Below are 18546 nucleotides of genomic sequence, written 5' to 3' on the forward strand. Positions count from 1 at the left end.
TAAATTAATTATTAAATAGAACATGCCAAAAATATTTGATAGAATAGTCAAGATTTAGTATAAGGCATTTTATTAATTTATAGTCTGTATGCAGTCAAGATTTTAAAAAAAAGATGAAAAAAGAAAAATTCCAAATAAGTCTTTCTTTACCCACTTAGTGTGTGTAGCAGTTTTGCATTTCGATGAAAAATAAGGTTTGCGTTATTGAAATAACTGAGTGCTCTTCCGAGAAGCACAGCCCGAAAAATTATTTTAAGATTCGAAAACTTCGGCACTCTTATGCCACTTCGACCGTTTCTTCATATGGTGCCAGCAGCCTTATGCCAACTGTATTAACCTACTGTACTACCTATTGCCAACTGTAACTAAACGAAACGTGACTTTTTCTATCGCTTTACTGTGTTTTAGTCAACGAATTATGTCAAAAATATAGAAGATGTGTGATTATCCACCACTGCATGTTATTGGCCCAAAGGGAATTTTGCCATTTTACGTTGCTGCACTATAGACTCGGCGTTTTATTTTTCAAATTGTTACCACCAAATATTAGAGCCCTGCATAATATTTAAAGAAATTAAATAATGTAGAATCTGCATGAATGTACTTATGTTTCTCGCATTGTGAAAAACAACGGTACCTAGACACATCAAATTTTGAATAACGTAGTCCTCCACTCCAGTATGAACATCTGGAAGCCCTGATTTGGAATTTGTTTTATTATCGATTTCATATTTTGTAGCTTTTTAACGAATTTTTGATTAACAAACTCAACGCTTCCAAAGCGAGCAATGACAACACTGTACGGGGGGAAAAAAATTATCTCTCGCGCGCGAGACTGTGTATCGGAAATTCTAACGATATGTTCTTTTTAAATTATTTTGTGATATTGCTGTGGAATTGAATTTTATGGTTTAAGTGCGAAGAACATGAAATTTTAAGAAATAAACGTGTAAATATTTTGCACTGAGAACTTCTAAGTTACAGTTGAATGTGAAGAATCTTAAGAACTAGTAAGCGAATAATCGCTTGAGTTCGTGGGGTAGAAAACAACAAGTGAGAAGGGTGAAATAACGCTTTATTATTCTAACTTAACAAGTTTAACAGATCTCCGTCTTGGAGTTTTACGATAAAGCCGACACTCGGGCTTGAACTTAGGAAACTAAGAATTAAAACTTAACTAATCTTAACTAAAAAGATATAGCCGAAGCTATCAAGATTCTAACGGAGTTCTTCCCTTAACGGTAATTGAATGCGAAGCCATTAAGGGCCTAAAGTACGGCGGACGCGTGCTAGACAGAATCTCTGGTTCTCTCTCACTAAGACAGTAGGACTTCGCGGTTAAATACCACGCTTCCTCAATGTGCATCCAAACGTGATTCTAAAACTACGTTCTGGCCGGTAGTTGAAATTATGAAGCGATAGGAAAGGAAGTTTAACTCAAAATTTAACTGTTAATAAAATTAACATAATTCTTACAAACATAACACACAAAACGTTAAAAAAAGGCCCTTTTGGGCGTAATATAAAATCAGAAAGCTTCTAACTTTATATATATATATGTGTGTGTGTGTGTGTGTGTGCAAGAAAAAGAAAGAATATGTAAAAGATTAAATTAGCAATGTAAATTAATTTTCCTTCTGTATTCTGAAAACAGTAACGTTTATTTACACTTCGTCATTTCGAGTGTCATATGATTCTTACGTAATACTGATGATGTAAATGGAACTAAAAGAGCGAATATTAATTTTATAGAAATATTAACTGTCCAATCAAAATGCATTAAGAACCAAAACCAACTCTGTCTGAATTAAGATTTCACCCTGAACACAACGCGCTTGCTTTCCACGCTTTCGCCTAGCTGCACTGCAGTCTGTCTGCTCTTTCTTTCTTACCGCAAATTTATATAAAATGTAAATTTTTTAGAATAGGCGCAATAATGTGTCAACTGGATTGTAGCCACAACGTGTTGCTGAAATAAAAAAAAATGAAGATTTAATCTGCTTCCGCCTCTAATTTCCTATTCATTATGGATAAACAATCTGAATAATCGTCATGCTTCTACCCCTTCATGCAACATCTATATCTTTACCTTCTGTAGAAATATTATCCTTACATATATATATATAATCTTCCGTCAAAAAAAGAATTTTATGTGAAAATAATAGTTTCATCTCGAAAAGTAAAGCATTTGCATTTTCTGAAGTCATCCGTGTCCAAAATAATTGTGACAAATCAGAGTGCAAAATCCAGATAATCCGCAGCTTTTGATGTGTCTGAACATATTTTATAATCATATGCATTCGACCATGAAAAGAATTTCTCCTCTTTTGCTTTTACTCGTCTAATTAAGCCTCTGGTTGGCTAATTTAGCCTATATGTGTAATTTCACTCTTCTAATTAAGCCTATATGTGTAATGCTTTTTTGCTCTTAAGTTAACGGAGGGGGAAAAATCTAGATAGTCGCTACAATTGTAGAGTTAATGCTAAGACTGAAGAGTTAGTAGCCAGTTAATTCTCAACCATTTTTTGCCTCATTCGCCTCTTCCGATATTGTTAGAAGATCATCTCTCTTTCTCCAAAACTTGAAAAATACATATATACATTTATTTAAATTTACATTATTTTCTAACATGTCTTATAAATTAAACAACAAAAAATATAGAAAATGTTGGTAAATACTTAAACTTGAATACGAAAGTATTTTTTAATATTCATGAACATAAAAACTAAATAGTTAATAAAAGGCTAATCACATTCTTTCCTTTAAACTATGAAATTCCTCCCTAAGGGGAATTCTTCCTGGCTGAGAATCCCTGATCTGGATGATACATGTTTTTCTTATACCTTTATCGAAAACGAAAAAAAAGTTATAAATTGTCAAAAATAAATAAAATCTGAAAGGTTTCAGATTTTAAATTATGTCCAAAGGGGCGTTTTTAACATTTTGTGTGTCACCTTTATTAAATATGTTCTTCGCACTTAAACCATGAGGTGAATTAATTAGAAGCGCATGCGCATTAGGTAAGCGGCGCAGAATCCTTTTCGAAAAACTCTTTCTTTTTTTATTTATTTAATTTCTTTTATACATCGTTTGAGATTTAGTATAGTATTTGAATAAAACATGTGGTAATTCTTCAGATGATGTAATTTCTGTGCACTCTTGAGTTATAAAATGAATGAGATGTAACGCTGTTAAGTGAACCTAGCGTCGAAGCGTCACTATGGTAAATAAACATAGTGAACTTTAAGGAGTGCATTTATTCTGTTGTGTTTTATGCGTTATCGACGAAGTAGATTTAATTCAAAATTTGTTAACTGTTAACTCAATATGTTTAAATGAAATGCAGGAAAATTGAGTATAATTTAATATTCCGTACAAGGAAGTCATGTGGTGTACATACCAGATTTTTTCGTATTAAGGTTAGTATAATTGGCACAATATATTATTGATGACGTCATACGTATTAATCTGAAATGTCAGATGATTTGTTTCCTGGTTTGGCAACAAAAAAAAATTATGTATGAATTGGTTGTTGCTTGGAAAGAATGAACCGATTACATTCAAATGTTTTTAGACATTTTCTTTTCAGGGTTACGTAGAACTTATAAATTTTGCTTTGGCAGCAGCCCGTTAGTGTAAAATAAAGCGCGATTTTTTAATTCTCTGAACCTTTACAAGAAGCAATCCACGATACCACAAGAGAATCATCTCAAAAACAAATATTTGAAGAATTTAGTAATCTTGCATATATTAAATACGTACTATATGTGCCATAGAAAGTAAAACAATGAAAAACGTTGATTTAGAAAACTTTAAAATAACTATTTTTGAGACAACGCATTCAACAGTTTTTCTTCATGTTTCCTGTAAGCGAGTTCTGGATAGGTGAAGTTCGGTTGAATTTAGATTGTTATAATTGAATCAAGCGCCGATTTTTCAAATAAAATTAACAGGAAATTAATTTCTTGTGCTTCTTAATTATTTTTCCCTCTAATTTCATTCAAGTGTTTAAATATTTTTTTTTTATTTCTTTAACAAAGTAATTGGTTCTTTATAATCAATCATCTCGTATAAAAGAAAAGCATATAATCGCTCCTTTGAAGGATTGTAAAATATTAATTAGCAATTAGTGGTTTTTTTCGTAAAAAAACCCAGGAGATATTTAGTTCGATTTCGCAAAGAAAAGGTGTGCTAAATTGCTGGAGAAGCTTTAACCTTTCATAAAATTTTATTCTTTTCCCACTTATGTGACAATGAGTAAAGGAATATTTTATCCGCAATTTTAAAGCACGTTTTCAAAATGTAGTATCGATCGAAGAAAAATATTATTTAATATTTTATGTTAAATTTTTGTCAATAAGGTATCTCGTATTGTTTTGTAGTTCTTGTATTAATTAAGATGCATGATGGGAAGCACGCAATTAACTTAATATAATTATAGTATGGATTGACATTTTTTATTTATCTATAGAATATCCTTATTTTTATTTATCTTATATGTACTATTATGCAGACGTTGTTCGCACATTTTTAAGACTATTTTCAGAAATATTTTTACAGAAATATTTTACCTAAAATTTTTGTGTTTTAAATGTTTCATTTCACAACCCTTATTCTTCACTAGCTTTCTACACTGTATAAGGTATTTCTCCCGTTTTGCTAGCGTGGTGTAGTGGTCAGCACACTGAGCCCGTATTTCAGAGGTCCGTGGTTCAATTCCCGGCGAAGGCGTTTGCTCATTTTTTATGATGATAGATGAAAAATGAGCAACGCCTTCGCCGGGACACAAACCACGGGCTTCTCGAATTTGCACCGAGCGTGCTGACCACTACACAACGAAGGCATGCTAAGAAGGCGGGAGAAATACTTTATATACTTCCCCTTTTAAAGGAAGATTGGGGTATCAGAGGACGCAGTTGCCAAATCCTGGTGGTGAAGAATCATCATTCACCACATTTTTTAGTTCGGGCGCCACAACAGTTCGCCACAACAGAATTGCGTTTGCCGTTGGCATCAGCCTTGAGTATCTTACAGGTGACAGTGCGACTTTGTCCAGTTTCATCCGAGATTTAATGAAGAATCCACGGTGGGGGGGGCAGCGGATAAAAGATATCTCACCTTTTCCTCTAGCAACAAATCACTCGAAAGGGTTATCGGCTAGCCGTGTATTTTAAGTTACCCCATGCCGTTTAGACTCAGCGAACTTACAAAGATTCGAGTGGCTATTTCGAAGATATACTAGAGACTGGTATCGTCTTCCCGTACTTTGTTAAGTGTTGGCATACACATTTCTATTTTTTTCAGTCTTCGAGTGCATCATATCAACGTTCGGTTTTCTTAGAAACATGGCGAACAAAACTTTTTTCTTTTCCTTTTAGTATTAACATTTTTTGTTTTGACTTTATTTATTAAATATCACGTTCTTTCTGCATAGGTTACATAAAATTTAGTTCAACAGCAAAACAACAAACTATTCAAAAACAGCATATCTATAGAATTTCCGATTGACAGTGCTGCGCGCTGGAGATAAAAATGTTTTATTCCGTACTGTGTTGCCATTTCTCCCTTTCAAATCGTTGAGTTTCTTAATCAAAAATTAATTGAAGTTTCACAAAATAACTAATTCGAGATTCAAAATTCGGGCTTCCATGTGCACATGTTTGGATGGAGACTACGTTATTCAAAATTTGATTGCTCTAGGTACCGTCTGTTTTCAATGTGTGATGCACATGCATGCACACACACACATGCAGATTCTTCATTGTTTAATTTATTAAAAAATAATACCGGGTGATACCTTTTGGCCGCAAAAATTTGAAAAAAGATTCGCCGTTTATAGTGAACCGATGGAAAATCCCATTTCGAGACTGTTAGCCCTTTATCGGTGAATAAAAATTCGCTGCCACTTAATCTGAATAGTGGTTAGCAACGCTGACTCCCGTCAGGGGCAAGCCAAACTGATGTTACTAAAGTTTAGAATTACACTGCTGGCCATTAAAATTCCAATACCATGAAGGAAAGCAAATACAAAAACGATATTTATTGCACGTAAACAGTATGGCATGAAGATAACACGATTAAATTTGTAAGCGTTTTGGAGGTTTGCAGGAGTGAGAAATTAGTAGGAACAGCTGCCAAACCTGGCAGCTAAAACAGCCCTTACTCCATTAAGGATTTAGTCAAATTGGGGTTGGTTGACAGAAATGGGCAATTCATGCTGCTTCATGTCTATGCCACACTTTTTTATCGTGGGTTGCTGACACACCAACATTTGGTCGTGGGTTGCTGACAGATTGGCCCACCACCCCTGAGGGGCGCACTCCTAATATTCGGCGAGACGAAAGCCCTCTCGAGAGGTTGTTGGTAGGAGAAGAGAGATTTAAGACCCTCGGATTCCGTCTCCCACGGGGTGCTCTCCTTTAAAATGGGGGGCTGAACTGAGCATAGTCGGACTGTCACCAGTGTGGTGCTAAGGCTTTTGCCAATGACAAGCGGTATCTTGCACGATGAATTTCGTGGGATGTTACTGTCAGGCAAGTGAGATAACTCACAACGACAAAATTCGGTAAGTGCTGAAAACATTCGAAAATAACAACAGCTTACGGAAATTCAATTTGTTGTAGACAGACGCTGCAGGAGCAAAAAAAAAAAAAAAAAAAAAAAAAAAAAAAAAAAAAAAAAAAAAAATTTGCGGTAAATTTCTTTTAATGTTACTTATTCAAAAATACTTTCAATAATGCAAACAGTTACGATATGACGTACGTTTTCGAATTAAAGAACTTCCCTTGTCTCTTGCACCAGTAAAAGCATGCTTCCTTTTCGGCATTATTCCCACACGCGAAGAAGAAGTTTTAAGTTAATTGCGTTTAATTGATACTTATTCTTTGAAGAAAATTATGATTGATAAGTAACTCTCTGCAATTCATTATCATGTAACAGCACATTAGAACTCAAATTGGTTATTATATAAGTGCATTAGTTATAAATCAGGGAAGTATGTCGGCGTTTAAAAAGTAACTGCTATTGACGAAACTCATGTTTTAATAAAATGTATTCAAGATATCTATGCGTGACTGACTGGGTTCCAGGATGTATTATTAAACTGAAACAGTGATTCATTTCCAGAGAACTAGAGTTTTTCATGGCTTGATATGATTTTATGTTTTACAGAGCTATGTAAAGAATGGCATTTTGTGTTAAATGAATTTTTAAAGATGCCGCATTTTGTAGGGTCAATCAAAACCTAAAAATGAGCCATTTTCAAATCTTTTCTTGTACTGATGTACACTGAAAAAAAAACGAAACTAGGATATTTCTGTATCTCCCGTTCTACTGGGCCTATTGACGAAATTCAGCTTGCGTTTATCATGTCTCGAAAGCACGACTTAGGACATGTATTAGATTTATATATACCATTGTTCTAATATAGGTATTTTGGCACAAAATCTGACTTTTTCTATAAATGACATGCCAGTTTTCTTCCACATTTCGATTCTACGACTCAAATTATGCCAAACTGCCTAGTTTTCTAAAAATCGGACGAGTAGTTTTTAAAAAGCTAGCTCTCAAAATTTTAGCTCCTCAGTGTTAATTGGATTTGGTATACATTAATTTAATATCTCTCTCTCTTTTTTTTTTTTTTTTTTTTAAACTTACTTAATTCCTTCTTCCAGAATTCGCAATTTAGGCTTAATGCTAATATAATACGCACATTTTGTATGATTTATTTTTTAAATTTGTGTTTTTAAATATGTTTCATAAATATTTCGGAAAATATTTTGAGTTATAACGTATAAAATTTTTACCATCTTCTTCTTCTTTATTTTTACCATCTTCTGTATTTTTAAGCATACCTGCAAAAAAAATTTTATCCAAAATTTACTAAGATATATGTGAATTTACATATTAGAGCGTTTTGAAATTGGGCATATTTGTTATAAGCGATAATAATGCCAAATGTGTTTTACACACTTTGCCAGAATTATTTGAAAGTATGAATGATGACGATTTTTCAGCTTGTGTACAAAGAAAAAAAGGAAAGGAAAATAAATTGCTATAAATTAAGAGAGATTGCAAGTGAAATATTCTTGGTGCCAACTGAAAAAAAAAAGTACGCCGAAATATAAGTTTTTAAATTTCTCACCAAAAATCACAAAATTTAATATCTAGGCATAATTTGAGTCGTAGAACCGAAATAGGAAAAGTCCGATTTTGCGTCAGTTTTATAAAGCCATTTTAGTAAGAAAACTGAACATTGATATGATGAACTGAGAGGGGGGGGAGCAAAAAATGTAGGCCAACACTTAACGCTGCATCGGAAATTCTAAACATCTACTGCTATTCTGCTTTTAAAATTTTTGTAATTTTGCTATTGAATTGTATAGTCGTAAGTGCGGTGATTTTTAATAATAAAGCTAAAAAGACAAAAAAAAAATTATGTTAGGAGTATAAGAGTAAACTGGTAGACTGCCAGCTCAGCAAGAGCGTAAAAAACCTTAACAAAACCTTTTGGGTGACCGTAAAAAGCTAAAAGCTGTCAGATTTTTTTTTCTGCTTTGTTTAGCATCACTATTTATGTATTATTTTTTAATTCAGATTAATCATATTTTTTATTCAAATATATTATAAAAAACCACTGGAACCCATCTCATTCAGGGCTCCCGTGCGCCTTGGTTGGAGCTACGAATTCTTTTGGAAATTATTACGTAAGCCAAGCTCGTACCGAATATAAGAATATTGTTTCATATAGAAAAAATATGCACAATACGACAGTTTTAGGAATTTAACCATGTTATTGCTGCCCACCAGCAACTGCGCGGTTAAGTCGCAGAACACTGGTAGTTACAACCTCGGTTTGTTTCCAGGAGAACGGGCTGGCTGCATGGGCGTTTTTTGTGTTTTTTCCCATGTGTAAATTATATACGAGCCAGTTTTTCGTAGAAAGTCCTCCATGAAGGCATCCCTCCTTTTAGGCAGATAGCTCGAATCTGTTTTCCGTAAATAAATGAAACAAACTAAATTTAACAAAGTTATTATACGAAATTGCCTCCTCTAGTTTATCGTAGCTTATTTTTTTTTATTTATTTTAATTTTTTGATTCTGCACTTCGTTTTCTCATTGTTTTTCCTAGTTCCGAGTATTTTAAATGCAATCATTAACTACAGCTGATGATGTAACACATTATCCAAAACATTTGAGTCGTGGGGAGTGCATGACCTCTGGAATGGTGACAAAGAGCTCACGAGAACGGAACAAACAAACATAAAAATTATTTATTGTTCCCTCTGAAATAAGTCGAAACGAGAAAGAAGTAAGTGGCAAAAAATAGGGTGCTTGGGAGGGTGTTAAAAATAGGGCCTTGTGGTTGGTTCTACGCGAGGAAGCCATCAGTTTGAAGAAGATATTTTGAACGGATAGTTACCCTCCGTGCGCTACTAGTAGAAAGAAATGCTTTCCTTTCGCTTAAAATGTTATTTCCTGTGAAGTTTTACTGATGGAATCCATCTTTTTCAACGGGGTAAAAGAGGGTAAGTTGTGTTATATGTCATTTCGAAGCCTTTTAATGCTATTTGAATCATTCACTGGCTTTTATATTGTACATCCCCGGAGAATATCCTTCGTCGTTTGGCGATGTGTGGTGATTTTGTTTCTTTCACTTAACAGTCGAGAATCAGTACCGTTAATCGTAACCGCTCGCTTTTAAAGCAGCTGTAAATCCAAAAGCAATGTTGTTACCGGCAGCTTTTACCTCTACATAAGTTAGCAGGCTTTACAGTTCATCTACATTAGTGTAATGTTCATCTACATTAGTGTAATTTCATAAGTGCAATCATTATTTACTGTATAATTTTCGTGCTAGCGAGCTAAACTATAACATGCTACTTTGCCATATGCTTACAAATGCATCTTCGTTGGAGGATATCTGCGTAGTCTTATATATATACTAGTGGAAGTACCCGATGCCAATTAAGTTAGATTGAGAGTAATGTTATCTAAAAACAGAGAGAACGAACGATACCGCTGTAATCCTTCTCTGATAACGATGCAAAAAATACGATTCATATTTACGTTACGTCATACGTTATTTTCAGTCTGATGCGATATGGAACCCACATAAAAAATTTCCATAAAAAAATAAACTAATTCTCTTTCATTAAATCAGCAACAATGACACGCAGTTTTTAATGAATTTCGGCTTTCTAGTCTAATGGTTGTAGAAGCTGAAGTTCCATCCAATATTTCACCTATATTCAATTTTATTCGATTAAATGTGGCAAAACACTTTGATCAGAAATCAGTAACACGAACAAACAAACACACAAACAGTCATTCTTCTTTATATATATATAGAGAGAGAGAGAGATTTCGTAAAACTTATAAATTTTTGATTAACATAATCTACGATTTGAAAGCGAGCCGTAGCAACACATTTCGGAATAAAGCATTTTTATCTCCAACGCGCGAAACTGTTGCCACTCGAAATAATGAGTGCGAAAATGAGTGTTTTCAGAGTTTTTAATTAATATCTCGACTGATTAAAGCCGTACGAAGATGCTAATAGTCGAAATGGCTTCCCACGAATTTTTGGAATCGGGAATAATGTTTATCAATGGCATTACCCGTTGAAAAATGACCACTATACATACTCAAAATATTAATTAATTAATATGCATGAAATGCATCTTCAAGATATAGTAAAAACTAGAGTTTCAGAACTATTAAATCATAACCAACAGAAAATGAAAAATTTAAATCATTAAAAAAACTTATGTTAAAAATGCAAACAAAACAAAATGCATATAGTTATGAAAGAATAAACTTATTTCTTAAAATTTTGAGTAATGTATTAGTAATGTATTTAATTTAATTAAATTAATAATGTATTTAATGTTTGGCAATGCTATTTTTATTTCATTGTTAAACTTACCATTTTTGTATTAACAAAACTCTACGATTTGAGAGCGAGCAGTGGCAACACTTCTCGAAATAAAACAGCTGTTTATCTTCAGCATGCGAGACTGCTGCCACTCGGAAAAATGAGGATGAAAATGAGCGTTTTCAGAGTTTTTAGTTAATATCACGGATGTGTTGTTGGGAAAAGGTGGACGTCGACCTTTCGCAGGACCCAAAAGAGAATCGTAGAAAGTTTGGTGACGATAGCTTTAGTATTGACTGAGTTAATCTCAAACAAACACACACATAGGCATTCTTCTTTACATATATATACTATATAGATACTAGTTAGATTTCTATTTCGGGAAATTAAAGTATTTCCGAATATCTCTTAGCAACAATAAAATTACCTTATTTTTTTAATGCTTTGTTAATGTACTAATTGATTAATCGTGTAAAATGAAAAAGCTATCGCAGCTTGTAATTGTGGGAATTAAATAAAAAATTAGTCATTTCCTAAGTGCAGTAAAAAGGATTTATGTATAATAAATTTATCTATATAAAACTTGCAAAACTTTAATTAAATTTACTAAAATGTTAACATCGACTTTAACTATCTGCCGTATGTGACTAAAAATAATGCTGACTATGTCTAATTGAAAATTAAAATGAGATTTTAAAAAATTGCATATAATCATTCTGATGTATGTTGTTTTAATGCTACAGTATCTATTTATCTTTAAAATTCTGTTACTATCACAGTTTCATTCTTTTGAGGTTGTTCCATGTCTTTAAAAGCCAGTTTTATTGGCTGTTATTTTCAGTCATATATGATAACAAATTTTACGATAAAAAAAATTACAAAAAAAAAAAAAAAAAAAAAAAAAACTTTAAAAGAAAAGAAAATCTGACTTTATATTACCCTTAAAAGGCCGGTTTTCAACTTTTTGTGCGTTACTTTTATTTTTTAAATTTATTCTTCGCACTTAAACCACATAAAATTAAATTCAACAGCCATATCACGAAATATTTAAAATCAGCATATCTTAAGAATTTCCGGTACACAATCTCGCGCGTTAGAGATAAAAATGTTTCCTCCCGTACAAGTGGTGTTGCCATTGCTCGCTTTGAAATCATTGAGTTTGTTAATCGAAAATTCGTTAGAGGTTTAAAAAATTTTAAATAGATACTAAAACAAATTTGAAATTAAAATTCGGGCTTCCAAGTGCCCGTGGTTGGTTTGAGGACAACGTTATTCAAAATTGGATGGCTCCGTTGATGTTTAACAACACGAGAAACTTTTATGCATTCATACAGATTTTTCATTATCTTGTTTCTTTAAATATAAATACATCACGATAATAATTGGTGGCAAAAGTTTAAAAATTGAATCAACACAGAAAGTGAAACGACGCAAAATGCCGTTTTGAGACTAGTAGCCCTTTGGGCTAGTAATTATAATAATAGTAGCATTGGATTTATAGTTTGTACCTTAAAATGTTTTATATACATGTTCTGTTTTATACATTTTAGTCCATAGAAGAAGAATAAGTAAAAACGAAAACCCATGTCTCATAGCATAGAAAAATTATTCTTTGCCCCAAATTAATATTTCTTTGAAGAGCATTACGTCCCCTTCCTTTAGGTTCTTACGAACACTTTGTTATGTAACTTTCCATTCGGTTTACTTGAATTTCTTGTGGACAGTTTTGATTCAAATAGCCATTATTGTTGGTAATCTAACGATCATTATTAGCAACCACAACTATTAGTAGTTAGTTCATTATGGATTTGGGAACATCGGTATGTTGTATTAGAGATCCGAAAAAATATCAGTTGAAAAAATATTTTTCAATCTATCCCATGGTGTAAAGATCAAAATTCTATGATGATTAGTTAGATCAGTAATTAAGAATGTGTGCGAAAAATCGCTTTAACTTTGAATTATAAAAAGAAACCATTTTATCGAATTGCGAAAACCTCACTCCGAGATGTATTTTCATCGCAAATGATCAAAATTTCATGCCAATTTTCTCATTATAAATAAGTCAAAATTGAGTTCAAGTTTTGACACAAACGATCAGATAAACCAACCTGAATAAAACCGTATGAAAAGGGATTCTGTATCATCAATAAAATTCTATTAGTAATTGACTAATTCTCAACGCAAATTGAAAACTTTCTTTTACATACGATGACGTATCTACGTATATGAATGAACCTGGAACATGCTGATGCCAGCTGAAAAAAGCAAAAAATTGCTGACAACAGTGAATCACCAGAAAACGGGCGGAAATATTACTCATCTGTTTTTGCAAAAAGGAAAAAGAAATTTTAGAACAGGGTGGGGAGGGGTTAGCTCTTGCGCCAAACATAGCACACCAACTTTTTTCTTCCAGCAACCAAAAGGATTCGTTTAACAAATAAATAAATACTTACTTCCACTCATTTGAAGACACTTGTATTCTTATTTAAAAGAAAGCAGTTATGTATATTAAATAAAGAAGCGAACACAATCATTTGTTTTAGTTTTAATGTAATAAGTAATAAGAAAATGTAGGATATACCTAAATTTCCTGGTGCTCACTAGTACCTGAGCGGTCAAGTCACTGAACACTGGTGGTTCGGTCCAGGCTTCGAATTCCGGCAAATGGCTGGCTGGATGGGGTGTTTTCTTTGTTTCTCCCATGTGTAATGTGTATTCGAGCCAGTTTCCCTTAGAAAGTCCTTTATAAAGGCATTTCTCCTCTTAGGCAGATAGCCCTCGAGTGCTTTGCCATAAAAAAATAAGCCAAACCAAACATAAATTTCCTGGAGGCTGCGGAAAATACAAACGTATTTGTCTATCAAATTCAGATGGAAAGGAGTGCAGAAATCATTAAGTTTCCTGGTATTATAAAGCTTGTACCAGTCCTGTAGACAATCAGACGCTCGCATTTTAGGAAACACTTCCGATCGTAGTCAATCCCATAAGTGCACTTTTTCTATGTCGGTACTATACTTTACTGCTACAAAAAAAAATGCAAGACCCCTAAAATCTTCTATGCGGGGGGGGGGGGCATCGTAGCGCCACAATTCTCATTTGTGCAGATAGATGGCGACAGAAGCAAACAGCGAAGTACCAAGGAGCAAGCAACCCGAACGCCCAAGCTGCATGATAAGTGTATAGTGTCCATGCGGCATGGGGTCACTCAGAATGCACACCGAGCCGAAAGTCCTCTCGAGAGGTTAGTGATAGGGGTAGAGAGGTGGGAGATCTCTCGGATAGCCAGCCTTCGGGGTGTTCTCCCTCAAAATTGGGGCGGAAATAGACTCAGCACATCCTTCGTCACGTGTGGTACTACGAAGGTGATGACCTAGCTTCTACCTTTACCCATACAAGCTGTATGATTTAAATTTTTAGTAGTAGATACTTGTAGATAAATGTGGATGGTTTTTGAAATGTAATGGAGTTTTAAAGTAGCCTAGTTTGGTGGCTGAAGTTTGTTGACTTCAGAGTTGGCTTGAGAAGTAGTGACAAAGAACTTACAGAGAAGAGTAATTCATGAAGTACAGAAAATGACACGGAGCAGTGATATTTCAGAAACGTTTATCAGTTTAATAAATCCTTCTAACAGCTTTTTTGACTATTTTTAAATCCATATATTTTTGCGAGTTAATGTTATGGGTGATATAGGTTTTAAATAGCGTTATATAGCAGTACTCTATCGTATAGGGATCTAGTAGCATCTGCATATCTCTGAAGACCAAAGAATACGAACTTAAATGTCTTTTTATTTATATAACATTTTTATCCAACTGATGTCATTCTCTATTATTTTTAGCATAAAATTCAAATATATACTTCTTTTTTTTTTAAATTTTCCTGAAGAAAACATAATGAATAACTTTATGTAAGTGTAGTGCAATGTGTTGATTATGGCTAAGCACTCGAGGACTATCTGCTTAAGGGGAGGAATGCCTTCGTGGAGGACTTTCTAAGAAAAATTAGCTGTTATACACGTTACACATGGGAAAAAGCACGAAAGCGCTCAAGCAGCCAGCCCGTCCGCGGGAATGTAGTGTAATAAATAGAGCATAATGAACACGTAAGACGTTTCGCTCTGTGGGTATTGCATCACAAAACCTTATTTGCCTTATTTAATTTGCATCAAAAAAACTTATTTGCCTTAACTTATTTTTAAACAAAACCGCCTGAGAAGATTTCTAACAGAAAGTACTTGTCTTTAAGAATATAAAATTTGTAGCCACCTTTTTCGAACACCTGAGATTTTTTTCTGCTTTCATTTTAGATATAGAAAAATAGGACCTTGTATTCAAGGCATTTGTAAAATGGTGTACCTTCCTGTCTGCTGATTAGTTTCATTGTATTACTTTTACATATTTTAGGTTACTTTTAATGTAATCATTCTTCAGTGATCAGCTTTTACATACAGGGGATCACTTTTGTTCCATAAACTATAAACATAGGTTCTGTAAATTATAAACATTCGGTTTTCAACTCGACTTCGAATACCAGTATTTTGAAAAAACACACTGCATAGATGTCTCATGAATTCTCCTATATGTATTGTGAATATGAACCCGCTGTCCAGGGAAAACCCTCCACGAAGGCATCATTTTCCTAACACTTTTAGCTAGCAAATGTTTAGTCTAATAAAATGACTGTAAAAAGAACGATTAAAGTAATGCCTGCATTACATAAATAGTCTAGGCCACTAGCGACCTAGTAGTAAATTCGCTGAACGCTAGTAGTTCGGTTTCGGGTTCGACTCCCGGTGAACGGGCTGGCTGCACCGGCGTTTTCGTGGTTTTCCTCCATGTGTAACGTGGATCTGAGCCACTTCTACCTAGAAGGACCTCCACGAAGGCACCCCTCCCCGTTGCAGTTAACACTCGTATGCTTTGCCGTAATTAAATGAACCAAACCTACATAAGTATTCTAAAATTGTCAGATAACAGAAAAAGTTTTAAAATATAGTTTCGTCTCCGAAATTTGAAAAACAATTATTCCGGGTACTTTGCAATAAAACCAGCAATAAACCATTTATATATAAGAACCTTGAATTAGCTAACGTGCTTAAAACGTTTTGCCATCGCGCAAGCGAGCTGACTGCATGGGCATTTTCCCCATGTGTAACGTGTATACGAGGAAGTTCCCATGAGAAAGTTTTCCACGAAGGCATCCCTTAGGCAGATAGCCGTCACGGCTTTGCCGTAATATCTAAACCAAACCTTTTTGTTATCGTTTCCCATAAATTTCTTTTTATTTATTTATTATTTACTCCGCCGTTAGGCACTACACAGAAGGGGAAAATTGCCACACGGAGAATTTTTTAAGGGAAACTGGCTGGTATTCACATTACACATGGGAAAAACCTCGAAAACCCCCATGCAACCAGCCCGTTCGTCGGGATTCGAACCCTGAACTAAACTACCAGCGTTCAGCGGATTTTACCCCTCGGCTGCTGCTGAGCTTTTCCCATAATTAGCCCACATGGCGCTAGCCCAAAAGGGCTATTAATTTCGTTTTGGCATTTTGCGTCGTAAACTTTAAAAGTCTGAATCACTTTTCAAACTGTGACCGCCAAGTATTATCGCCTTGTATTATATTTAAAGAAATTAAATAATGAAGAGTCTGCATAAATGTATGTATGTTTCTAGCATTGTGATAAAACAACGGTACTTAGAGATGTTGTTAAAACTTTTCTAGGTTATAATGCAAAAATGTTTTCGAAAAATTTATAAAAAATATTTAAAAATACAAATTTTAAACATAAATCATAAAAAATGTGCGAATTATATTAGGATTAAGTCTAAATTTCGAATTCTGGGAGAAGGAATCAAGTAAGTTCAATAAAAGAAGAAATATTAATAAATATATATAAAACTCAATTTTAACATTGAGGAGCTAAAATTCTGAGAGCTAATTTTTTGAAAATTCCTCGCGCGATTTTTACAAAACCCGGAAGTTTGGCATAATTTGAATAGTAGAATCGAAACATGGGAAAAAAAATTGGCATGTCATTTCAGAAAAAGTTCGATTTTGTGTTAAAATACCTATATTAGAACAACGCTATATATAAATCTAATACATAGCCTAAGTCGCGCTTTCCAGACATGAAAAACGCAAGTTGAATTTCTTTTATCGGCCTAGTAGAACGAAAGATATAAAACTGCCCACCCCCTCTTTTTTTTTAGTGTGGGATTATTGCCGACATGTAATATACCAAAGCAAAATTATAAACCTTGTGGAATTTAGGGTATTTTTAACATGCTGTTTTCTGTAGGTTGCCGTCTTGTGTAGTTTGGTTTATTTGATTATGGCAGAGCATTTGAGGGTTATCTGCCTTGAGGAAAAATGCCTTCGTGTAATACTTTAAGTAAAACTGACTAGTGTACACGTTACACGTGGGGAAAACCCCAAAAACGCCCATGCAGCCGGCCCGGCCTCCCGGGATTCGAACAACAGAACGAAAGACTTTAGCGACCACTCTGCTGCTGATAGGCTTGGTGTCTTGTGTGAATGCAAGTATTACCGTAATATCAGAAATAACCATAGCGTCAGTCTGTCGAAAGAGCTAGTTTCAAACGTGTTTGTGTTATTCCATAGCGTATCATTCAATGATTTCTGTTTTACAAAATGCATATTAAAAAATGTTAATTTAAAAAAAATTACGTCAAAATTTACGTCAAAAAATTCAATTTAAGCAGATTCCTGAGAGCCTGTTTTTGTCGAACATTATAACAACGTGAAACACTCTTTTGCAGCCTTTCGTTGTCACTTTGTGTGCGTTTGTGAGAGAAGAGACCTCGGACTTATCCCCCAAAGTGTTATCTAATAAAATTGAGACAGAGCTTTTCCTCGATCGAGAGTGTAAGTTCGGTTGCTTCCTCGTGCCCCGTGTGCGTAATGGCAAACTGCACATTCAGTTGATCAATGTTAAACGAATTGCGCATACTGTGTATGCCCAGAAGAGAATTTGGCGTAATTACGACTTTGGTACAATTTTAAAAGAAGTTAAATATGGTGTGTGGCCGTGGTAGACAATGTTCTAGATAATGAAACGGCTAGATGACAGATTTATTCGGCCTTTCCTGAAAATGTTATAGAATTTTCTTCAGGAATATACTTTCAAGTAGCGTTCTTCCACCTGACAAATAAATACGATTATGGCTATCATATTTATTATAATTGGATTCCCGTGGCATGTAATTTTCGTATCAGTTTATATATTGTCTTTATATTTATATTGTCATATAGTATAGAATATTTTACAGTTTTAGCCATGCATTATGTGTGTGGAGATCGTGCACTGAGTAGCAAGTTCAGCTATATTTTCTTTTCCGTTTCTTTCAAAATCTGTTACTTTGAATGCCTCAGAAATTTTTCTCTGGGATGTTTTTATTAAGTTCTTTGCTGTCACCTTCATTTCTTCTTGGTATGAAGAAACACAATATCTTTAAATATAAAAATGGTACCTCAAGCATAAATATTGTAAAGATAATCTCGCTTCTGAAACATAATTACAAAGTGAATTGCTTTTAAATGGTTCACTACGTTATTGTAGTAAGAACTATGTTATTATAATTTAAAAGGTAAATTAAAATCTTATACTGCTGGATTGGCGACAGCAGATTTATCGATTCTC

General features: G+C 34.0%; 1 protein-coding gene across 3 annotated transcripts in view; it reads left to right on the plus strand.

Annotated features, from left to right (window-relative positions):
• The window catches only part of LOC118196559 (TGF-beta receptor type-1-like), a 632361-nt gene that overhangs the window by 401193 nt on the left and 212622 nt on the right, over nt 1-18546 (plus strand). The window contains exon 1 of one of the 3 annotated variants that reach the window (XM_085814072.1): nt 9373-9528. The exons of the other annotated variants lie outside the window; for them this stretch is intronic. Within the exon in view, the coding sequence (XP_085670198.1) occupies nt 9495-9528 (34 nt within the window). The 5' untranslated portion in view covers nt 9373-9494. Of the gene's footprint in view, nt 1-9372; nt 9529-18546 lie in introns of those variants that run through there. 3 annotated transcript variants of the gene reach the window in all.

This window comes from Stegodyphus dumicola, chromosome 3, assembly GCF_044657685.1.
Source record: "Stegodyphus dumicola isolate Sdum_Otavi_A_Nest chromosome 3, ASM4465768v1".
NCBI lineage: Eukaryota > Metazoa > Arthropoda > Arachnida > Araneae > Eresidae > Stegodyphus > Stegodyphus dumicola.